Genomic DNA, 23512 nt, shown 5'->3' with positions numbered 1-23512 from the left:
TGTGGTCGATAGCCACGAGCTCTGAGCAGCAGCCTGAGCCCAGCCCTGCCGCCCTCCCAGCAGGCAGAGCAGGCACAGAAATGTGATTGCCACTAAAGCTGCATTAAAACACCCCCATCAAGGGCAGTAATAGATTAAAGGCCGCTGTGGCACTGCAGTGGGCTGGTCAATACCCTTTATTTCCTGCATCAGCCCCAATTCTGCCACCCTCCCTCGCACTATTAGTGAGAGTCGATGCCTGGTGCTGGCAGAGCTGCATTAATGCAGGCTCACAAAAGCGGGGAGCGTGGCATTATCACTTCACTCACTTTCAAATTACAGCCTAATGCTGGCTGCAGGCAGCTTGTGACACGTTAGCACTCGGTGTGCCTCGCTGGGGCCGGGCTAAATATTTCATGTGGAAAGATTGCAGGGAGATTTGATGAGTGGAATAAGTCCTGCTGCCCCGGTGGGAAATCATTCCGGGTAGAGAGGTGGGAAAATCAGCAGGGAAGGGGTGTGATGATGATGATGATGATGATGATGATGATGAGAGTGGAGGAAGAGCAGGGAGGAGGAGGAGGGATGCTGAGTGTGTGTGCTCTGAATAAATCCACACCTTGCCACCCAGGTGCCCTGCTGCTGCTTTTAAATATTGAATAGTCCCCCCAAAAAATCCATAAAACACGTGGATGTGTCCAGAAAAAATGCTTTATTTTGGTTTTATTGCAGTTGTTTGCTGCTGTGGTCCATAGCTCAGCCCATGACATGTGCACTCCTGGAGAAAAAGGGGCACAAAGTCACTGCTCTTGGCTTTTCCCACCCCAGAACCTGGGCACTGACAGCTCCTGAAATTCCTGATTTCACCTGGAACAAACCAGCCCTGGAGTCAATGAGGGATGGAAAACCAGGGACTTGAGCAGGGACAGAAAAAAAGGCTCAGCAGTGGCTGCTGCACTCCTGCCCCCAGCTGCAATTTACCTTTAAATCCCTCCCAAAATGAAAATTTCCCACCACAGTCTTCATCCTCACCTTTTCCTGAGGAGCTTTATTGTTTTTATTTATTTATTTATTTAATTAATTTTATTTATTTATTTATTTGTTTGTGTCTGACTGGATTTTTAAGGACTGTTTGGAAGAGTTAACAGCATCTTTACATTTTTCTGGGGGTTAAGGAGTTCCCACTTCCCCCCAGCAGGAAAAGGAAGCACAGCTCAGTTAATTACCCTTAAGGCCACTGTAAATTATTTATAAATTTGGGTTTATCCACCAAGCACATGTAAATTGTTTTTCCTCAAGAAAACTGCAAAAGCTTCTCCTTTTCCTTGTGTTTTTCAGGATGTGAAGGAAACAGAGTTTGATCCCAGAGCACACCTGGATTTCCTTCCCCCTAGAGCACTGAATATTTTATGACAAAGCTGTAAAAGGAACTTGGAGCTGATTTTCCCATTTTTTGCTCCTGAATTCCCTGGGTAACCCTCAGCTTTTCCAAGAAACTGGATTAGGTGGGGAACAGAGCTGCTTGGAAAATCAGCTTTGACTTCCCAGCACTGAGCAAGAATGAAGATTTTCCTTCTTCCCCCAGCAGGAATCTCCTCCCAACCCAAACTCGAGCTGTATCCCAGATAAAATCCAATAATCCTAAAAAAAATCCTCAAAATAGAAGTTGTGTGGGTGTTTCCTGCATTGGTTTCTTTGTTCTGGTCCCCAGGGCAGCCCTGCCCTCGACCTTCACCTCACCAACCCAACCTCACCCAATTTTAGCAGAAAAAGAAAAGTCTTGAATTCAATTTATTAAGAAAGGAGAAAAAAATGAATCCAAGATTATAAAGAAAAGGAATGGAAATAGCTCGAATTCACTGAACTAAAAATCAGCTCCCCTATTTTGCAGACATTTGGGTTTCCTTGTGATCAATGCAAAAATCCCATATATTTGGTGTTTTCACTCATTTTTTCCCTCTAAGTTGTCCCCTGCTGTCCCCTCGGGGTCCCTCATGTCCCAGAGCCTCAGCCTGTGCTGTGCTTGTGGGATTTCCCCTCTGGGTTTGAACCAGAGCTCTGACACCCCAAAAACTCCCACACAACACCCTAAACCACCACTCTCCAAACCCCATTTCTATTTCATGGCCCTCAAGGCAACAAAAACTGCACACTATTAATGGGTGTGCATATTAAATCAATATTTTGGGGTGATGAAAGCCAGAGGGGCACCCAAAAAAGGGACCTCTGTGCCATTCTGTGGGCAGGTGCTGCTATCTGGTGGCCCAGCACCAGCAGTGCCAAAACTACAAGATGTTTAAACCCTTCTTATTTCCCTCCCTTATTCTGTGTGATTGATTTTTCATTATTCCCTAGTAATTATTAGGGAGTGCTCAGAGGTGGAAAGGACAGCCAGGGACAGCCCTGCCCAGTTTGTTCTAAATCAAAGTGAGCTGGGGCTGGGACAGGTGAATTCCAGGGCTGGTTGGGGTTTGAAATGAGCACTCAAGAGATTTTTTTTGGCCCAAATTCACCCCAGGGATGTCCCAGAGTGTGGTGGGGGCTCATTGTTCAGTGTGAGGAAGAAACAAATTTTGGTGATTGTTCCCAGCTTTCATATGAATGGCTGGACCCCTATCTGAGAAAGGAAGTGCAAAGTGCCTTGCTTGAAATTTTTATTTTGCCCATCAAATTCTCAGGTACCACACCCAGCTCTGGCACTGCAGCCCAAAAATGATGTGAAGCACTTGGAACTTGATGGATCAGGATTGACCCTCATGGAGGGGAGGATTTCTGCTGGGAGCCTGGGGCAGGAGGCACAGGAATGGCTCAAGGGGAATCTCTGAGGTTTTTTTGGAGGTGGGGTGATTGGACAGGGTCTCAAACCAAAAATATTTTTCAACTCTGAAGTGGATCATCTCTTCCTCCAGTACTGTTATAACCTGTTTAAGTTCCCCACTCAAAATTCCATCCAGACTCTAAATGCTCAAGCAGCTCCTCATTTCCCACTGCAATCCCCACCTGGCCCATGCTCAGTTAAACAGCAATTACCTGTATTGAATTTTTCTCACCTCTATTTCATTTTTTCCCCCTTTATTGACACTGGTGCAAACAAGTGAAGGCAGAGACAGTGTGATGCCCATTAAATAGTTTTTATTCTTTAGGACATGAATTGCATTTCCACTCATTTACAGTACTGTAAAGTGCAATGGTATTCATCTCCCACCTGTGCACATTTTCAAGTATTTAAAATGCCCAGAAAAAAAATGTTTTTTTGTTCCATTTTTATTTCTTTTTTCTCTTAGACAGCAGCTCAGTTATGGAGTTTTTAATCTGGCAAGATAAACCCAGATGTGCCTACAGGATTGGGTCCTTCACTCCAACCCCCAGCCTGGTTGGGGGTCTCCTCCAACACTAACTGCTAGTGGAATGCATTTCCCAGTGTCCTTAGTCCACCTCCTCGATGGTTGGGCCAGAGGAGGCTCCCCCGGAGGGAGGAGCTCCACCCCCAGGGAATCCTCCTGGCATCCCCCCGGGCATCCCTCCTGCGCTCTGGTACAGCTTGGTGATGATGGGGTTGCAAACCTTCTCCAGCTCCTTCTGCTGGTGCTCAAACTCCTCCTTCTCGGCCGTCTGCAAGAGAAACAAAAATTCAGCAATGAGGCAGCAGTGCCTGGTTACAAGATTGGCTGCTTCAGCACCACCACCAATGTATTAAAAAGCAAAATTATCCCTGGTTTGTAGCACCTGGAACAACAGGATTCCCCTAACCCTGTGCTGGAAGGCAGCTGGGAACAGCAGGGATTGGAAACTCTGCTCCCAGAGCTGTGGTCGCTCAGACATCCAAGGAAGGTACTTGGACCAACACCAGTCTTTCGACTTCTGGTGGAAACTACGAATGGCTTTGGAGTCACTTTCATCACAGCAACCAGAGCCTCTCCTCCATCCTGAACTGTCCCTGGGAACTGCACATGGAACACATACCTGGTTCTTGTCCAGCCAGTTGATGATCTCATTGCATTTGTCCAGGATTTCTGCTTGTCATCATCAGAGATCTTGCCCTGGAGCTTCTCATCTTCCACTGTGGCTTTCATGTTGAAGGCATAGGACTCCAGGGAATTCTTGGAGGAGACCTTATCCCGCTGCTTCTCATCCTCTGCCTTGTACTTCTCTGCCTCCTGCACCATCCTCTCAATGTCCTCCTTGCTCAGTCGGCCTGCAGACAACACAAGTCATGAGTTTGGAATTGGTCCTTACTAGGGGATCATCTCAAACTCCCAAATTAGACACTTCAAATCTGGGGGGGTAGAAGATGCCCAAATGCACCTTCTTATGATTTGGTAATTAGTGCAACTAATAAAGGGTTTACACATATAAACTGGTGTGAAAATGCTGCTGACAACCAAGTCCTGATTAAGACAAACACAGGAGATCTTACCCTTGTCATTTGTGATGGTGATCTTGTTCTCCTTGCCAGTGCTCTTGTCCACAGCAGACACGTTGAGGATGCCGTTGGCATCGATATCGAAGGTGACCTCGATCTGAGGGACCCCTCTGGGAGCAGGGGGAATGCCAGTCAGCTCAAACTTGCCCAGCAAGTTGTTGTCCTTTGTCATAGCACGTTCTCCTTCATACACCTAAGGAGAAAAACCAAAACATTGTCATTCAAGTGATCATGGGTTATTGAATTGCTGTCCTGAAGGATGTGGTCGCTCAGACATCCAAGGAAGGTACTTGGACCAACACCAGTCTTTCGACTTCTGGTGGAAACTACGAATGGCTTTGGAGTCACTTTCATCACAGCAACCAGAAGTCACAAATTAGTCATTTAACATCCTGGCCTCAAAATTACTTGAGGGATCAAACAGTGAGTGTCTTGTTGTCACCCCAGAGCTCACCTGGATCAGCACCCCAGGCTGGTTGTCAGAGTAGGTTGTGAAGGTCTGGGTCTGCTTGGTGGGGATGGTGGTGTTACGCTTGATCAGCACTGTCATGACCCCTCCAGCTGTCTCAATACCCAGGGACAGGGGAGTCACATCCAGCAGCAGCAGGTCCTGCACATTCTCAGACTTGTCTCCAGACAGGATGGCAGCCTGCACAGCTGAGGGGAAGAGAGACAGAGTTAAAAACCGTGCAAAACCCACACTGAGTTAAAAACCCTGCTAAACACACACTGCAAACTGTGGTGATGCACATGGCTCGCTCAGACATCCAAGGAAGGTACTTGGACCAACAGCAGTCTTTCGACTTCTGGTGGAAACTACGAATGGCTTTGGAGTCACTTTCATCATTGCAAGGCCAAGGGAAATTCTGACAGGGGCCTACAGTGCAAAGTGAGTGATTAATTTAATTACCTGCCCCATACGCCACAGCCTCATCAGGGTTGATGCTCTTGTTGAGCTCTTTGCCATTGAAGAAGTCCTGCAGCAGTTCTGGATCTTGGGGATGCGCGTGGAGCCTCCCACCGAGCACGATGTCGTGGATCTGAGACTTGTCCAGCTTGGCGTCCCTCAGGGCCTTCTCCACGGGGTCCAGGGTGCCGCGGAACAGGTCGGCGTTGAGCTCCTCGAAGCGAGCCCTGGTGATGGAGGTGTAGAAGTCGATGCCCTCGTAGAGGGAGTCGATCTCGATGCTGGCCTGGGTGGAGGAGGACAGGGTGCGCTTGGCGCGCTCGCAGGCGGTGCGCAGGCGGCGCACAGGCGCGCTTGTTCTCGCTGATGTCCTTCTTGTGCTTGCGCTTGAACTCGGCGATGAGTGGTTCACCATGCGGTTGTCGAAGTCTTCCCAACCCAGGTGGGTGTCCCCTGCTGTGGATTTCACCTCGAAGATGCCGTCTTCGATGGTCAGGATGGACACATCGAAAGGTGCCGCCGCCCAGGTCGAAGATGAGGACGTTCCTTTCAGCACCGACCTGGAGAAAACATCACATCGCACATCAATTTCCATTATCATTTCCTACTAACAGTTTACTCACTGGCCAAACACAGTGACTCCTCCTCACCTTCTTGTCCAGCCCATAGGCAATGGCAGCTGCTGTGGGCTCGTTGATGATTCGCAGCACGTTGAGGCCCTGCAATAGTTCCAGCATCTTTTGTCGCCTGGCGCTGAGAGTCATTGAAATAGGCTGGGACAGTCACTACTGGCATTGTAACAGTCTGCAAACAAAGCAAACAGCTCAGTTAGGGATGTCAATCCTCACACACAACTCCCCACCATGTTCCACTTCAGTCCCAGACTCACCTTTCCAAGATACGCTTCTGCATTTCCTTCATTTTGGTTAAAACCATGGAAGAGATTTCTTCTGGGTAGAAACTCTTTGTCTCGCCTTTGTACTCGACCTGCACCTTGGGTCTGCCAGCATCGTTCACCACAGTGAAGGGCCAGTGGCTTCATGTCAGACTGGACCACAGAGTCATCAAACCTGCGCCCAAGTCAACCGTTTTGCATCTAGAAAAAATTATTTGATGTCATTAACAATGGGCAGGCCCTAATTAAAAACCTGAAATTCCTACTAAAAACACAGAAAACCCTAGATTGCTACCCTTAACCTAGTATTACTACAGTTAAGACTCATGTGCAGACACCAAGTCTCACTTCTTTGATATGCACAACCTCAGAGTTATCACCTCTAAAATACTGCAAAGGCTGAGCCATAAACCAGGTTGGGACAACTGATAAAACTATTCAAAGACTGACTACCCTGAAAAAACCTACTTCAGTAAATCAACCTTAACTTTTAATAACACAGTTATAACTAGTTAAAAATAACTTACACATTAATTTCTACAAGGCTCTGACCTTGCTCATAATTACAATCAGGAAAAATCACTTTAATCTCTACCAAGTGTGCTAATCCTGCAGCCTTACCAAAGACTGTGTTGGTTGGGTTCATGGCCACCTGGTTCTTGGCAGCATCACCGATGAGCCTCTCTGTGTCTGTGAAGGCCACGTAGCTCGGCGTGGTGCGGTTGCCCTGGTCATTGGCAATGATTTCCACCTTCCCATGCTGGAACACGCCAACACAGGAATAGGTGGTGCAAGATCGATCCCGACAAGCTGGTCCCTTCGACATCTTGTCTGAAAATAAAGAAAAAATAAAATTATTTACTTTAAAGTGAGATGGTATAGCTCGCAAACAAAAATTGTGGTTATTTTATCCTGTATCTATTCAAGGCCAGGCTGGATGGGGCTGGGACTAAGCAGGTCTAGTGGAACGACCTCTCATTGTAAGGGGCAGTAACCGGATGTCTCTTCCCGCCTAAATCGCTTTATGAACTCCGGATGCTCGCTGGAATTCCGGCCCCGTTATCCCACGTGGCCCCGCAGCGCACACCGGCTGCATTCCCCGCCTCCGCCGCTTGGCGGCCCCCGCACCACGTGGCGCGGGACTCCAAGTCCCGGCATGCCCCGCGCCTCCCGCGCAACGTGACCACGGCGGCGGGGCGTGCCCGGGGGCTGCCGGGAAATGGAGTCCGCGCCGGGCGGGCCGCGTGTGCCAGCACAGCCCCAGCCCCATGCGACACCGACCCCCCCCTTCCAGCCGTCCCCCTCGGGGCCCTTCTCCACCCACGCGGCTCCTTCCCGCCTCAGCGCCGAGCACTGCGGCACCCGCTCTGCCCCGGCACCGCCCCAGGCCGTCCCCCAGCGAGCCAAGATGGGCGCTGCGTCTCCTTGAGCCCTCCCCTCTTCTCCCCTCCCCCGTATCAGCAGCAACTACATGGGGGCGGGGGGAGAAAGCCGAGTCCCCGCTCCTCCCCCTCCCGCGGCAGAACAACATTTATGAGTAAAAAGACGCAAATATAGGGAAGGAAAAACAGCACCGCAAAGGCTCAGAATGGGCTAGTACAACGCCATCCCTTTAACAGAACCAGACCCTCAGGACACAAACAAGCCAAGAGCACCGCCCGCCTTTTCCAGGCACCCCAGAGCTGCCTACAGCACCCTCCTAACACCATTCCAGGCAGCTACGCCCCCCCAACACCCTCCCCATACCGCGTGGTGTCCCCCCAGCCCCGTTACCCGCAGTCCGGCCCGGTCTCTCCTTCACACACTGGGCAGGGTATCAGCTCAGCTCCGGCTCGCTCAATACCCCGCTCCCGCCGCGCCGCCTTTTTATACCCACCCAGAACCTTCCAGAAGGCCACGCCTCCCTCTCACTGCCCTGACCAATCAGCGCCTGCCTCCCGCCCTCCTGCCCGTCGCTGATTGGTCCGTGCCGTGCGTGACGCGCGCCGGAAGAGGGCGTTGCGCGCCGGCCGGCCCCGCGTTCTCGAACCTTCATGCGCTTTCCCCGCGCCCCCCCGAACAGTGGCGGGCGCGGCTTTCCTTGCATCTCAGCCAATCAGCGCCCGCGCTGCCGGTGACGACACGAGTGGGGGCGGAGCGCGGGAAGCGGGCGGGCTTCTCAGCCAATCACCGCGCGGCGCGCCCGCTGTTGATTTGCATATTTCGCAATGGGGCGGGAGGGGCCAATCGGCGCGCGGGAATGGCGGGTGATTTGCATAGAGGGCGGTGGGGAAGGAGCGCGCCGGGCGAGGGGAAGCGCAAGATGGCGGCGCCATGAGGGCGGCCCTGGCGCGGCCCTCGGAGCTCGGCCTGTGCCCGCCGAGATCGGCTGTGCCCGCCGAGATCCCCGCTCCCCTCAGGGATTGCGGCACGCCCCGTTCTCACGCTCGCAGCCATCTCCCCAGTGCTTCCCGCAGCGTGCGCTCGGCGAATCTCCCCAGTACAATAATCAGCATCCTCCATGTTCCGTTCTGCAAGGGAAAGAAGCATTGCTAGGTCGTTTCGTGTTTGTGGTGGTTTAGACAGTGGAACTGCTTATTCCACAGCGCAAAAGCCGTTTCAGCATCTCTACACTTTATAATCCACCCTAAATGCTGCCATCCATCATCAGCCCCAGTCCGAGCCAAGGACAGGGTCCTGCTGGCTGCAGGGACAGTCCAGGCCTAGCATGGATTTGTTCCTGTGCAAAGGGAAATGGGGAAAATCGTGGGGGGGTTTGTGTCCCTAGGGATGAGGGAAGCTGGGCAGAGGTCGGGAATCACCTGAGGTCACGCTCAGGGCTGTGACCTGCACCAGGTCATACAGTGTTTACACGGAGTAAAGGCTGGGTGGAAAAGCCAGGGAGGCTCTGGGAGCAGGGAACACACACACCGAGCCCTGGGCAGGCTCTGGGAACACAAACACCGAGCACTGGCCAGGCTCTGGGAGCAGGGAACACAAACACCGAGCCCTGGGCAGGCTCTGGGAGCTGGGAACACACACACCGAGCACTGGGCAGGCTCTGGGAGCAGGGGACACAAACACCGAGCCCTGGGCAGGCTCTGGGAGCACAAACACCGAGCCCTGGGCAGGCTCTGGGAGCAGGGAACACAAACACCGAGCCCTGGGCAGGCTCTGGGAGCAGGGAACACAAACACCGAGCCCTGGGCAGGCTCTGGGAGCAGGGGACACAAACACCGAGCCCATGCCAGGCTCTAGGACATGGCACGCTGGGAAAACAGACAAGAAACTGCCAAAAAAAGCATTTCAGGTTCTCCCAGGTTGACTTTAGATAAAAATGCTCTTGGTTGCACTTAAAAATGAAATACAGAGGCACAGGAACAGATCCCTGAGCCCATTCATCACGTCTGTCTGTGTGCAAGCCACATCCTGAGACAAAGGGTGGCAACGTGGCTTTTGGTGGCAATTGGGGTGACATCAGTGAGGGGATGACATTGTCCCCTGGCTCTGCCAGCCCAACAAAACCAGTCCCACTAACACCAGTCCCACACCAGTGGTGGCAAAACCAGTCCCACTCACACCAGTCCCACACCAGTGGTGGCACGAGTGCTGCACCCACGGGAGTCACCAGAGCCCAGCCGGTTTGTGGCTCCTGTCCTTGCTCTGCCACACACAGGGCTGGAACCTGAGCGGGATTTTTTGGGTGCCATCCCAGCAGGGCAGGTTTTGGAGCTGGAGTTGGGCTGCAGAAGGTTAAAGGCAGGGCAGGGGAAGGGGCTCTGTGTCTCTGTGGAGATAAGGGCGCTGTACAAAGCGTGGCACACCTGGCCAGGTGAAGCACACTCCACCCTGTCCAGAGTACAGCCTGCTGCGCTATTCTGCTCCAAGGTTACTCCAGAGATGCTCCTCGGTGTAATTCACACTGAACCCACCACGAGATCTTTGCTGTTCGCCTTTGGGGTGGCTTTTTTTTTAAAAACCATGGGCAGAATTTCGGTAGGACCTAAGAATAGCGCCTTGGGATGGCACAGTGACATTTAGAGTTCGCAGAGAGAGGGGGGCAGCCTGAAACTGCAGTGAGTCAGTGCAGGGAGGAGGGCACTTCGCACATGACTCATCCCAGCAGAAATTAGAGGCTCTTCAACTGGACAAAAAGAACTCATTAACTTGATATCACAGAAATTAAAGCTTGGCAGGCTGGACAGGTTGAAGTGTTTTAAGTGTTTAGTGTGGAGTTGGTTTTTGTTTCAAATTGTGGATTGAAACGTTATTTTTGGGAGTGGATTTAGTATATTAAGGATCTAGCACTGCTTCTCCTTCCGGTGTTTAAAACGGAGTTGGGAGGAGAAGGGAGATTATCAAAGGCATTCCTCCTGCTTACCACAGCAGCACTTATTTATGTAACACTTGCATCTGCTGAAGTTTGAAAATCGCACATTTCCAAGGCCCTCCCTTCCCTTTCCCACGGGGTTCCCCCCCTCTCAGTGTGTGTCAGGACAAACTGCTCCGGGTTAAAAATAACCCCAAGTTCCTGATCCTCTACAAAATCTGCAACTGCACAACTGCTCTCAAAACCTGTGTCACCTAATCAGTGTTTTTAATGTCACCAACTCCAGGGGGACCAGGAGCAGCGTTTGGGGCAGACAGAACACACTTGTGGGACCACTGTGTTGTCACCCTGTTTTAAATCCTGCCTGATGTGTTGCAATTTTTGCTCCCAGATTTCAGCAAGGAGGATTGCTGATGTCTGGACACCTCTGCAAAACACCCTGGGGGAAGGAATGCTGAGAGAAAACAACCATCAGCACCTTTAAATACCCTGAATGCCACCCCCATCTCCTTGAGCTGGCTCTAAGGTTTATCTGCAGAGGGGATCTGAACTGGCTGAGCACAGCTCAAGGTTTCCTCCTCACCTCTGAGCCCATGGGGAGAGCCAAGCACGTGTGCTGCTTCAGCAGGAAGGTCACAGCAGGGCGAGGATGAAGCCACCAGGGGTTGTTCCATTATTTATTTACCAGCTTGGCTTCCAGCACCTCCATCCTCGGCCAAAATATCCCAGGTGAAATGGCCGCATTTGGAAGATAAAACCACATTTGGAAGATAAAACCACATTTGTTTCCAGGCACCACCCAGGGTTTCATCTCATTTAGACTGAGAAATACCCAGGAAAAAAAAGCTCAACTTCCCCACGCTTCCCATGCAAATATGCACATAGGCCTGCTTGGCTTAAAAACCGGTATTTTTAACTCCATCCTTTTTTTCCCCCCTTGGATTCAGTTGACAGCATGAAACACCACACCAGAAAATGGTACAAGTTGAGTTGAGCTGCAGCACTTCAGCTGCAGCACCTTTATTTATAAAACAACCAACCAAAAAAAAAAAATTATTAAATCATTGATTCGAAGGAATCAATAATAAATATTTGCTTTCCTCTGAGTTGTTCAGACACAGTACAAGTACACCAATCATAGCAGGTAGCAGAGATGGAAGCTTAGTTTGCCTGCTGAGAAACAAAAAGCTACATAACATGGTAGGCATTTAATCACACAAGTAATAGCTGGTATATGACAGTAAATACTTTAATACACTATTTTACAGAACAGGGTTTGGCTTATTTGCTTCCCTTGTGCAACTCCTGATCGGCTGGAGCTTGGAAAATAGAATAGCTTTGGAATGATCCCTTTGGGTGATGAACTTTTTCACAGGGCTGGGAAATTCCAAACCAGCAGGGCTTGGAGCAGCCAGGATGGATCCCCCAGACCAGGCTTCAGGTCCTGCAGCTCTGCCTGACCTTCCCCAAGCTCCCAAAGCTCTCAGGCTGTGCCATCAGCCAGCTGACAGCACCAGCAGTGCCAGGCCTGCCAGGGCTGCCCAGAGGCTGCAGGAAAACCTGCCAGGGCCAATTCTCCTCCCTGCAGGCTGCAGAGCCTCCTCTCTGCTAATTGCCAGGCTGGGCTGTGACTCAGAGCTGCCCTTGGCCAGCTCAGCTGCTGGGATTGTCACCCTGGCTTTGTGGTGAGGAGCTCCTGGAGGCTCAGGAGCAGGAGCAGCACTGCTGGGTCTGTGTGCACGGGGTGAGCACCCCCAGGTGCAGCACAGGGCATTTTCAGCACGGTGAGAACCCACAGGCTGCTTTCACCATCCTATTCCTGCTTTTGGAATTTTCCCAGCTCTGGAGTGGCTTGGGAGTGCTTGGGAGCACCTTTCAGGGTTCTGGAAAAATAAAACAACTGCAGAGGAATCCCAGACACATCCCAGACACCCATCCCCAGCTGCTTCACACCCAGCTCATCCAGGGATGTGTTCCTGGAGCACCCAGGGTGAAATGAGAGTATCCACCCCGGCACTGGCATCAAACACCAAAACTGGGATTGTTTTCCCTGCACTGCATCAGTAATTTGTCCTGCCAAGGGTTAAATCAGGGCTAGAGAAAGCAATGGAATTTTGGCTGATTCTCACATAGTGTGGGGTAAGTTTGAAAACTTTTTCTCATGTGGAAGTAGCCTGAGCAGGGCTTGGCTGTGATCAGGTTGTTAAAGATCTCAAGTAAAGAAATTAGAATGAGTCAGAAAAGGAGATTAATGACAATCCTGGAGTGAAAGAATTATAGATCCGTGGTTCTGTGCTCATCCATCTTCTGTAGGCTCTTTCCACAAACTGGAGAAACCATTTCCCTCCCTCAAGTGGGGGGAAAAACCCCAAACACCCTCATTTTTTAAATAGAACATCACCAATCTAGGAATGCAGGAATCTAGAACCTACAAGCTCAGTGTCTTGTGTGTAGCAGTGGTCAGAGCCAAGTCCTTCAGAGGAAAATATCAACGACAGAATTCTGCATCTGTCCCCACCTCCCATCCTTTCCTAACTTCATATTCCGTGGAAATACTTAACCTGGTTGCTCACAAAAAAATATTTTTTTACAATTCTTGCAAATTTTTAAGAGTCCTGCTTGAGGTTTAAGCCTCAGCTCTGGCATTTGGTGTAGGAGTGGGACAGCACACACCGAGATTCCCTAATGGGAGCAGCACCCCTGCTTTACCTGTCCCAGGTGTGTTTTCCTCTGCCAGGGAACCCTTCAGGCCTTCCCTGGGGCTCAGCTCAGGAGTGCTGTTTGTTCAGGCTTGGGAAGAACTTTCCAGCACAGCTCCCCCCAAACCTGGCCAATTCTCCAGCTGGCAATACCAGAGCTCTTCCAAACGCTCCATGCAGGATTTTTGGTACCTTGCTGCTGGATCCAGTGCCCCTTTCTCCTCTCTCTAAGGCTCATCAGCCACAGCCACCCCTCCAGAGGGGCTCCTGTGGCTCTGCAGTGCTGCCCATGGAAGCAGAGTCAGGCTCCTGGCCCTAAGTTTGTTCTGGCAATTAAAGCACCTCTGTTTTCTTGACAGAAAAGGTCCTTTCTCTTTAGTGCAGAGTTTAGTTCAGACACCTTAATGCTGCATCTCCTGTCCTTTGGGAGTGATCCTTGAATTTCCACTCCAGCATTTCACTGAATGCAGAAATTGTGAAGCACCTGGCAGTTCCCTTTGAGGCTGGACACCCTCAGCCTCCAAATCTTCACTTCAAGATTCACTTCAGCTTCAAGAAGCTTCTCCAAAACCAATCCAAGAGACTTCTCCCTCCCTACAAACCTCTGTGGAATATTCTGTATCTTGAAGTCTCTGTTGATCCCTTTTAAAAATCCTGAGGTTTGGCTTCTTTTCACTCATACAGTGTGAAGTGTGCTGTCACTTCACAGGTTTTAAATGCTCAGTGTTCCCTTTTCAAAGGAGAAAAAAAAAAATTTAAAAGATAATTTAAAAAGAAACTCCCTTTACCCTCCAACATATCTTTATTAAGTCTGTATCAGAGCCTCAGTGCTGGAAGTGGTTCAGAGTGAATTGAGTGGGAGGCTTCTCGTGTGTGAATGATCTCGAGTGATGGAGATTAAAGTGACCAGGAGAGAAGTGGCTGCCCCAGGATGGGCAGTGGCTGGTGCTGTGTGCGGGGATACTCCGGAGATACTCCGGGGATTCTCTGGGACAGCTCTAGGGATGCTCCGGGGATGCTCCGGGGCTGCTCTGGCGATGCTCCAAGGATACTCCAGGGATACTCTGGGGCTGCTCCAGGGATACTCCAGGGATGCTCCGGGGCTGCTCCAGGGATACTCCGGGACTACTCCGGGGATTCTCTGGGGATGCTCTGGAGCTGCTCTAGGGATGCTCTGGGGATTCTCCAGGGCTGCTCCAGGGATTCTCCGAGGATGCGGGGATGCTCCAGGGATACTCTGGGGCTGCTCCAGGGATACTCCAAGGATACTCCAAGGATACTCCAGGGCTGCTCCAGGGATGCTCCAGGGATACTCCGGGGATGCTCTGGGGATTCTCTGAGGATGCTCTGGGGCTGCTACAGGGATGCTCCGGGACAGGGATGCTCCAGAGCTGCTCCAGGGGTACTCCAGGGCAGGGATTCTCCGAGGATGCTCCGTGGATGCTCCAGAGCTGCTCCAGAGCTGCTCCAGAGATGCTCCAGGGATACTCCGGGGCAGGGATTCTCCGAGGATGCTCCGTGGATGCTCCAGAGCTGCTCCAGGGATGCTCCAGGGCTGCTCCGGGGATGCTCCAGGGGTACTCCGAGGATGCTCCAGAGATGCTCCAGGGATGCTCCTGGGATGCTCTGAGGATGCTCTGAGGATGCTCCGGGGATACTCCGGGGATGCTCCAGGGATACTCCGAGGATGCTCCGGGGATACTCCGAGGATGCTCTGGGGCTGCTCCGGGGATGCTCCAGGGATACTCCAGGGCAGGGATTCTCCGAGGATGCTCCGGGGATGCTCCAGGGATACTCCGAGAATACTCCAGGGATACTCCTAGGATACTCCAGGGATACTCCGAGGATACTCCAGGGATACTCCGAGGATACTCACACGGTCTGGAAGGCGCGGCTCTGCGCTGGCACCATCACGGCGGGCGCTCCCATCCTGCCCGCGCTGGGATCCGCTTTCCTGGGCTCGGGCTCCCTCCGGTGCTCCTGCCGCTGCCCGTACTGCGGCGGGGTCAGGTGGGGGGTGGCCTCGGTGGACAAAGTCCGCTGGCTGCGGGAGGCACTGTTGGCTGTGGACCTGGTGGAGGAGGAACCCGAGCGGGAGCTCCTGGAGCCCGAGGAAGAGGAGCTGGGTTTGACCAGGTGCGCCTTGGGGGCCTCCGCGTCCTCCCTGCGAGGGAAACACACACAGGGCTCAGACAACAGGGAAATGATCGTGGGGCCTCTCTGGAATCACCGGGAATGGGGGAGGAGCGGGGAGAGAGGGGGAAAAGAGGGGGGAAAGAAGGGGGGAAAAAATAGGGAAAAGAAGGGGAAAAGAAGGGGGGAAAGTAAGGCAAGGAAGGGAAGAAAAGTGGGGGAAAGAAGGGGAAGAGAAAAAATAAGAGGAAGAAGAGGAAAAGTAGGGTGAAAAGAAGAGGAAAAGAAGAAAAAAAAAGGGGGAAGAGGGAGAAAGAAGGAGGAAAAGTGGGGAAAGTAAGGGAAGGAAGGGAGAAAAGCAGGGGAAAGAAGAGGAAAAAGAAGAGGAAAAAGAAGAGGAAAAGAAGAGAAAGAAGAGAAAAAAGAAGAGAAAGAAGAGGGGCAGTGGGTGAAAAGAAAGGGAAAAGAAGAAAAAAGGAGGGGAAAAGAAGAGGAAAAAGAAGGGGGAAGAAGAGGAAAAGCAGGGTGGAAAGACGGGGAAAAGAAGAAAAAAAGAAGGGGAAAAGAAGAGAAAAAAATAAAAAAAATAAGAGGAAGAAGAGGAAAAGTGAGGTGAAAGAAGGGGAAAAGAAGAAAAAGAAGGGGGAAAAATAGGGAAAGAAGGGGGAAAAGTGGGGGAAAATAAGGGAAGGAAGGGAGAAAAGCAGGGGAAAGAAGAGAAAAAGAAGGAGAAAAGAGAAAAAAGAAAGAAAGAGAGGAAAAGTGGGGGTAAAAGAAGGGGAAAGAAGAAAAAAGGAAGGGGAAAAAAGAGGAAAAGAAGGGGAAAAGAAGAGGAAAAGCAGAGTGGAAAGACGGGGAAAAGAAGAAAAAGGGGGAAAGAGGGGAAAGAAGAGGAAAAGTGAGGGAAAGTAAGGGAAGGAAGGGAGAAAAGCAGGAGAAAGAAGAGGAAAAAGAAGGGGAAAAGAAGAGAAAAAATAAGAGGAAGAAGAGGAAAAGTGGGGTGAAAAGAAGAGAAAAGAAGAAAGTAAGAGGAAAAAGAAGGGGGAAAGTAAGAGGAAAAAGAAGGGGGAAAGAAGAGGAAAAGCAGGGTGGAAAACAGGGAAAAGAAGAAAAAAAGAAAGGGAAAAGAAGAGAAAAAATAAGAGGAAGAAGAGGAAAAGTGAGGTGAAAAGAAGAGGAAAAGAAGAAAAAAGGAACGGAAAAGAAGAGGAAAAAGAAGGGGAAAGAAGAGGGAAAGCAGGGTGGAAAGACTGGGAAAGAAGAAAAAAAGAATGGGAAAAGAAGAGAAAAAAATAGAGAAAGAAGAGAAAAAGTGAGGTGAAAAGAAGGAGAAAAGAAGAAAAAAGAAGAAAAAAGAAGGGGGAAAATAGGGAAAGAAGGGGGAAAATTGGGGGAAAGTAAGGAAGGAAGGGAGAGAAGCAGGGGAAAGAAGAGGAAAAAGAAGGGGAAAAGAAGAGAAAAAATAAGAGGAAGAAGAGGAGAACTGTGTGAAAGAAAGAAAAAGAAGGAAGGGAAAATAAGAGGAAAAAGAAGAGGGAAAGAAGAGGAAAAAAAGAAAGAAGAGGGGAAAGAAGAGGAAAAAAAAGAGAAAGAAGAGAGGAAAGCAGGGTGGAAAGGCAGGTAGTTTCACCATACTATCTTTAAAAAACACTTTTGTTTAAATTTTGCTATTAGAAGAAAAGAAAAAAACTACATTTATACAGAAAAGCTATTTTAACATTATACATACAAGTTGCAAAAAGCCAATAATATGTTATACATTTATAACACAGTGAACACCCAGTGTCAGTCTGTCTGCTCTGCAATCCTCAGCCACAAATGGCCTGGGCAAGGCTGCTTAAAACCGGTTTTTCCACTTGGAACCAACCCTGTGAGAGCGAGAGCAGCGCCACAACAGAGAGAGGAAGAGGGGGAGGATGTAACAGGAAAAGTGAGAGCAGAGAGAGGCTCCAGGATGTGAAAGGGAGCAGGAAAAGGGGAGAAATGAGCAGGGGCTGCCTGGAGAGCTCAGCAGCTGAAGGGATTACAGAGGTGCAGGGATGTGACACAAATAGACACAAAGATGGATCAAGGGTTTGTTTCTTTGAGGGTCGAACTCGTTCCTGGAAAAAGATCTTTGGCTGGAGCCCAAGGGGAGTTGTGGGCAGGGAACAGATGAGCTCCAGGAGCAGGATCAGCATTCCTGGTGTTCCTGCTCCCCTCTGGGCTCACCCGGAGCTAAATCCGGGGCAACAGTTGTTCAAAAGGCTCAGGCAGGGCTCAGAATGTGTCTGATTCATTGTGTGCCAAATGGGAGCTGCAACTGGAAGGGAAAAAGGGGAAAGAAGTGGGGAAGAATAGGAGAAAAGAAGGAAAAAAGAAGGGGAGAAGAATGTGGAAAAAGGGGGAAAAGAAGGGAGAAGAATGGGGAAAGAAAGGAGAAGGAAGAGAAAAAGGAAGAAAGAAGGAGGAAATAAGAGGGAAGAGAAGGGGAAGAAGGGAAGAAGAGGGGAAAGAAGGAAGAAAGAAGAAAAAAAGAGGGAAAAGGCAGAAAGAATGTGGGAAGAGGTGGGGAAGGAAGAGGGGAAGAAAAGAAGAGAGTGGGAAAGAAAAGAAAATAAAGAAAAAATAGAAAAGAAGGAAAGAAAGAGAAAACCACCCCCAAACCCTCTCAGAACCACAGCGGACAAGCAGCTTCACTTTAACACCATGAAAGAATATGCAAATGCTTCAAAATACCGAAATTGCAAATGTGAGGGGAAACAGTTGGTTTAGGTCTGTGCTGATTTGCCCGGGGGGAGACGAGGGGGACTTTAATCTCATTTCTGGAAAGTCTTCACAGAGATTCTCTCAGTCGAGAAATTTGTCAGTGGTGCTTCACCGAGACTTTGAGAGCTTTTTCTGAAGACACCTAAAGCTGCTTACAGTCAGTTAAAACCGTGGTGCAAAGATATGAGAAGGGAGCGTGGGAGGTGGATTAAATAGAAGGCGTTACCTGATTTCATTCGGTGCCTCCTCTTCCTCGTATCTCTTCTTTTCTTTCCTCCTTATTGTCAGCCTGACCACCAGGAAGAGCAGGGAGAGCCCCAGCAGCACTCCACACACTGCCCCGGCGATCATGCCGATGTTTTGTGCACCTGTTGTCCAAAAAACAAATTTATTGGTGACCCTTTCCTGTCGTGGTCACGTTCTAGTCCATGCTACAAGTCCCAGCACTGGGTTTAACTCAGGACAGAACGCTGGAGTTTATTTTTTTTTAGGTGTGTCTCCACATAGAAGTTGAACCAGTTTGTCTCCAGCTCAAGCTGAGCTGCCAGGGAGCGAAGCAATCACCTCTGCAAAGGTGAAACCACAATGCTGTGCCTTCAGCTGTGAAATAAAGAGGAAAAATCCCCCTCAAACCACACAAAAATACAGCAAGGACAGCCCACAGGCAGCACCCGGGAGGCAGAGCAATGTTTCATCTATTCCTGTTGCCCCATGAGGATTTTTTTTCCCTTCAACTCCCCATGAATAATTCCAACCCACTTCCAGAATGAATTATTCAAATGTGGAGAAAACTGACCTGAGGTAGGCAAAAGGAGAAGGGAGAGCATCCTGTGCAGGGCATTTCTCATCCAGCCCAGCCAGAGAAACATTTCCTGGGTTATGCCCTTTGCTGGTAGTTTATGACACTTTTTTTTTGATAAAAGTGGTCAGGTTGGGCTTGGCTGGAAGTTGTTTCCTTAAGCTCAGTCCCCCCGGAGGGTTTAGCAGAGCCAGGTGAGCTTTTAAACCAGTTCAGTTTAAATGCCATAAAAGCTGCCTGGACGCTTTTACTTCACATGCCTGAGGCAACCGGTTTTCCTTATTCCATATTCCAGTTATTTCAGGCTTGGCTGGGCAGAAAAATTCCAAAGCAGGTCCAGCTCCATTGTTTGGGCTGGGAGATAAACTCCACCCTTTTCCTGCTGTGCAAAGGACACCCTGCCCGAGCTGCACACGGGGTTCATCTGGGATTTCACCTCTGCTGCTCAGCACACACAATTGCTAAACTCGATTAAAACCAAACTGTGTCCAAAGTTGCTTTTTATCCTGCAAATTATTCCATGTTGCAGTCAGCCTTTCCAGCTGCATTTGGATATTTTGCTGTCCCAAGTGCAACAAATACATAATTTGGGGTGATGGAATATCCACAGAGAGAATTGATACCTGAGAGTCACCTCATGCAATCACCCCAGCCAGAAGAACCTCTAACTTCTCATTTCCCTGCTTGTATTTCATGAGTCATTCTGAAATCGGTGTTTCTAACAGACCCAGACATCTAAAGTGCTAAAACATCATCTGGGCTCAGCTTGTGATATTATCATTTTAGGAGAGGGTTGCTGTGTGAATCAAAAGTGCAATAAATAAGAATTATTTAATGTGAATAAAGTGTGAAAGGGCAAAGGAGCAGTGCAGAATTTTCCAGGTGGGAGAGCTGGGGGGCAGTAGAGAAGGGACAGGGTGAAAGGAATGGGGATTTGTCTTTCCAAACTGACTGTGGGTTTGCTGGTAAATAAAACCAGCATTGAGATAAAAGAAATAATGGGAAGGATCCCACAGATTGGTGAAAGGAATGAGGGATTTGTCTTTCTGTGGATCTGCTGGTAAATAAAACCAGCATTAAGAGATGTAAGAAATAATGGGAAGGATCCCACTGATTGGTGAAAGGAATGAGAGATTTGTTTTTACAAACTGTGGGTCTGCTGGTAAATAAAATTGGATACTGAGAGATGAAAGAGTGGGAAGAATAGAAATTCCAGAGGAATTCCACTGAGGGACACAAGGAAAAGAAAAAGACAAACTGTGGGTCTGCTGATAAATAAAATTGGATACTGAGAGATGAAAGAGTGGGAAGAATAGAAATTCCAGAGGAATTCCGTTGATTGACACAAGGAAATAAAAAGGAGGGCACACATCAGAAGGGGGTTTGTGTTTTTAGGAAGTCTGGACCTCTCCAGTATGGGATAGAGAGAGGAAAATGTGGCAGGAAATGGGATTAAATGAGGCTGTATCCTCTAAAACCTGAGATAACCCACATGAAACACCCCACAGCCTCTCCCTTTAACAGAATAAAGTCCCAGGGCTGCTCTGTCTCCTGTTCGGTGCTCGGGGTCTCACTTACGCTGCACTGTCACCTGCAGGGCGCAGCTCTCCTGCCCCGCCTCGTTGGTGGCCACGCACTGGTACAGCCCCGTGCTCAGCTGGGTCAGGTTCTTCAGCAGCACCTGGCCCGGGTTCGAGATGTCTGCCCGGGGAAACAGCACCGGGGTGAAGGGACAGAGAGAGAAAATTCAGCTGGGAGGGCAAATCAACTCCAGGACAGTGCACAGGGGAGGGAAAGAAGAAAGAAGGGGGAAAAGAATGGGAAAGAAGAGGAAAAGGGGAAAGAAGGGAAAAAGGTGGAAGAAAGAAGGAAGAATGAAGGAGGAAAGAAGTGAGAAAGAAGGGAGAAAGAAGGGGGAAAGAATTAAGAAAGAAGGGAGAAAGAGGGAAGAAAAAAAGGGAGAAAGAAGGGGGGAAGTGGAAGAAAGAAGGAAGAATGAAGGAGGAAAGAATTAAGAAAGAAGGGAGAAAGAGGAAGAAAGAAGGAAGAATGAAGGAGGAAGGAAGACAGAAAAGGGGGGAAGAAGGGAGAAAGAAGGGGGAAAGAATTAAGAAAGAAGTGAGAAAGAGGGAAGAAAAAAAGGGGAAAGAAGGGGAGAAAGGTGGAAGAAAGAAGGAAGAATGAAGGAGGAAAGAAGGGAGAAAGAAGGGAGAAAGAAGGGGAAAGAATTAAGAAAGAAGGGAGAAAGAGGGAAGAAAAAAGGAGAAAGAAGGGGAAAAGTGGAAGAAAGAAGGAAGAATGAAGGAGGAAAGAAGACTGAAAAGGGGGAAGAAGGGGAAAAGGAGAAAAGAATTAAGAAAGAAGTGAGAAAGAGGGAAGAAAAAAAGGGAGAAAGAAGGGGGAAAGGTGGAAGAAAGAAGGAAGACTGAAGGAGAAAAGAAGGGAAAAAGGGAGGAAAAGGAGGAAAGAAGGGAGAAAGAATTAAAAAAGAAGGGGGAAAGAGGGAAGAAAAAAAAAAGGGGAAAGAAGGGGAAAGGTGGAGCATCCCACAGGTGCAGCCGCAGCAGTGGGAGGAGTGCTGGAACATCACTGTCACCTCCACCCAGCTCTCAGAGGGTGCTGGAGCATCCCGTTCCCCCCACCCATCTCCCCAGCTCTCAGAGGGTGCTGTAGCATCCCTGTCCCATCTCCCCAGCTCTCAGAGGGTGCTGGAGCATCCTGTCCCCCCGCCCATCTCCCAGCTCTCAGAGGGTGCTGGAGCATCCCTGTCCCCCATCTCCCCCCGGAGGAAGCAGATCCTCACTCACTGACTCTGGAGTTGGGCGGCAGGTGCTCGGCTCTGCGCTCCTCGCTCAGGCGCTGCCAGCGGTACGAGATGGGCTCGGTGCCCGAGGCGGAGCGGCACTGCAGGAACAGATCCTTCCCTTCCAGCAGCTCCCCCTCCAGCCAGCACTTGGGCTTGGAGGGTTTTCTCTGCAAGAACAGGACACGTCATGCGGACACAGCAGGGTTTGCTCGCTGGGAGCCCTTCCTTTGGCATTTGAACTGCTTCCAAGGGCTGCCTTCCCCGGAGTGTGGAAAGGAACCTCACCAGTGGTGTTTTTAGGGGTCTAAACCCCCCTCCTTTTCCCTCTTCTTGACCCCCTTCTATCCCTTCTTTTAGGGGACTGAAACCCTTCCTTTTCCCTTTTCTCCTCCTTTTCCTTTCCCTTTCCTTTCCTTTCCTTTCCTTTCCTTTCCTTTCCTTTCCTTTCCTTTCCTTTCCTTTTTTTCCTTTTTTTTTCCTTTCCTTTTCCTTTCCTTTCTTTCCTTTCCTTTCCTTTCCTTTCTTTCCTTTCCTTTCCTTTTTTCCTTTCCTTTCCTTTCCTTCCTTTCCTTTCCTTTCCTTTCCTTTCCTTTCCTTTCCTTTCCTTTCCTTTCCTTTCCTTTCCTTTCCTTTCCTTTCCTTTCCTTCCTTCCTCCTTTCCTTTCCTTTCCTTTCCTTTCCTTTCCTTTCCTTCCTTTCCTTTCCTTTCCTTTCCTTTCTTTCTTTCCTTTCCTCCTTTCCTTTCTCTCCTTTCCTCTCTTTCCTCTCCTTTTTTCCTTTCTCAGAAGGTTTTTAGAGGTTCAGCTGGCTGTCTCAGTGACATTCTGACACTCTTTTTCTCAGTGCAGCTCTATCACCACATTTTCTCTTCCATACACAATTTCCAGAACATCTTTCACTTCTTCCTTCTGCCCACAGCACAGGATTCTTCCATGGGATCACAGAATGTGTGAAAAGCCAAAAATAAAATGAAATTGGGGAGGTTTGTCACCTCCAGGGCTGGGGTCAGCTCGGGGTGCAGGGACACCAAGTGCCAGTCCCAGCAGGAGGTGAGATGGAATTTCAGCCCGCTCTGGGTGATGAGATCATTGCGGTCATCTGGAAAGAATGGCTTTGTGTTTAATCACACCAACCTCAAACCAGTCCTTTAGGCTCTTCCTGTGACCAAAAAACGCAAATGCAGATACAAACTTGGGGCTGAAACCCGATCTGGAGGTGTCTGGGTATTTATACCCTGCTGAAATAAATCCCTCCCCAGGAAATGAGTCTGGAATTATTTTTTCCCCTTTGGGAGAGCAGGAAATGTCATTACCTACGACGTTGAGGGTGATGTGAACCCACTCGTACTGCCCGGCTTTCTTCACCTTGCAGATGTATGTCCCTGCATCGCTGGACTGCAGCGAGATGATGTGCAGGGATGCATCTCCTGCCAGGAAGTTGGAGGTGAAGGAAACACGGCCCTTCTGCTCCTGGTTCAGGTCATCATAAACACGGCCCCCAGAGTAGGTGATCACCTGGGAGCAGAGCAGACACTGAGTTTTATTTTTATTTTATTACTTTATTATTTTATTTAATTTTACTTAATTTACTTTATTTTATTTATTTTATTTTATTTTATTTATTTATTTTATTTTATTTATTTTATTTTATTTTTTATTTTATTTTATTTTTTATTTCATTTCATTTCATTTCATTTCATTTCATTCATTTCATTTCATTTCATTTCATTTCATTTTCACGTGGAACAGCAATCCAAGGTTTCCAGGAGCTGCACATCCTGGTTAAGGATCACACAGGAAGCCTGGGGCAAGGTG

General features: G+C 49.4%; 2 protein-coding genes and 3 non-coding genes across 5 annotated transcripts in view; all 5 read right to left on the bottom strand.

Annotated features, from left to right (window-relative positions):
* Positions 1–3091: 3091 nt before the first annotated feature.
* On the bottom strand, positions 3092–8085 carry HSPA8 (heat shock protein family A (Hsp70) member 8). The gene is given in 17 exon segments (XM_033081691.1): positions 3092–3591; positions 3943–3995; positions 3998–4174; positions 4397–4595; positions 4857–5059; positions 5313–5655; positions 5657–5712; positions 5715–5820; positions 5822–5869; positions 5960–6028; positions 6030–6113; positions 6199–6221; positions 6224–6344; positions 6346–6390; positions 6392–6405; positions 6826–7035; positions 7978–8085. Coding segments are annotated over 16 exon segments (1932 nt in total). The 5' UTR covers positions 7031–7035; positions 7978–8085; the 3' UTR covers positions 3092–3405.
* LOC117008223 lies at positions 3790–3886 on the bottom strand. The gene has a single exon (XR_004420291.1). It is a non-coding gene; the product is annotated as a small nucleolar RNA SNORD14 (small nucleolar RNA).
* On the bottom strand, positions 4668–4764 carry LOC117008222. The gene has a single exon (XR_004420290.1). It is a non-coding gene; the product is annotated as a small nucleolar RNA SNORD14 (small nucleolar RNA).
* LOC117008224 lies at positions 5158–5254 on the bottom strand. Its single transcript, XR_004420292.1, has one exon. It is a non-coding gene; the product is annotated as a small nucleolar RNA SNORD14 (small nucleolar RNA).
* A 6113-nt stretch (positions 8086–14198) lies between the features above and the next one.
* The window catches only part of LOC117008180 (CXADR like membrane protein), a 47845-nt gene continuing 38531 nt past the window's right edge, over positions 14199–23512 (bottom strand). Inside the window, 5 exon segments of the mRNA XM_033081817.2 lie at positions 14199–15376; positions 18320–18461; positions 20471–20593; positions 21700–21865; positions 23015–23212. Coding sequence (XP_032937708.1) covers positions 15085–15376; positions 18320–18461; positions 20471–20593; positions 21700–21865; positions 23015–23212 — 921 coding nt within the window. The 3' untranslated portion in view covers positions 14199–15084.

The sequence above is a fragment of the Catharus ustulatus genome, chromosome 28 (assembly GCF_009819885.2).
Source record: "Catharus ustulatus isolate bCatUst1 chromosome 28, bCatUst1.pri.v2, whole genome shotgun sequence".
In the NCBI taxonomy this organism is placed as follows: Eukaryota; Metazoa; Chordata; class Aves; order Passeriformes; family Turdidae; genus Catharus; species Catharus ustulatus.
This window is presented reverse-complemented; position numbering and strand designations above follow the sequence as displayed.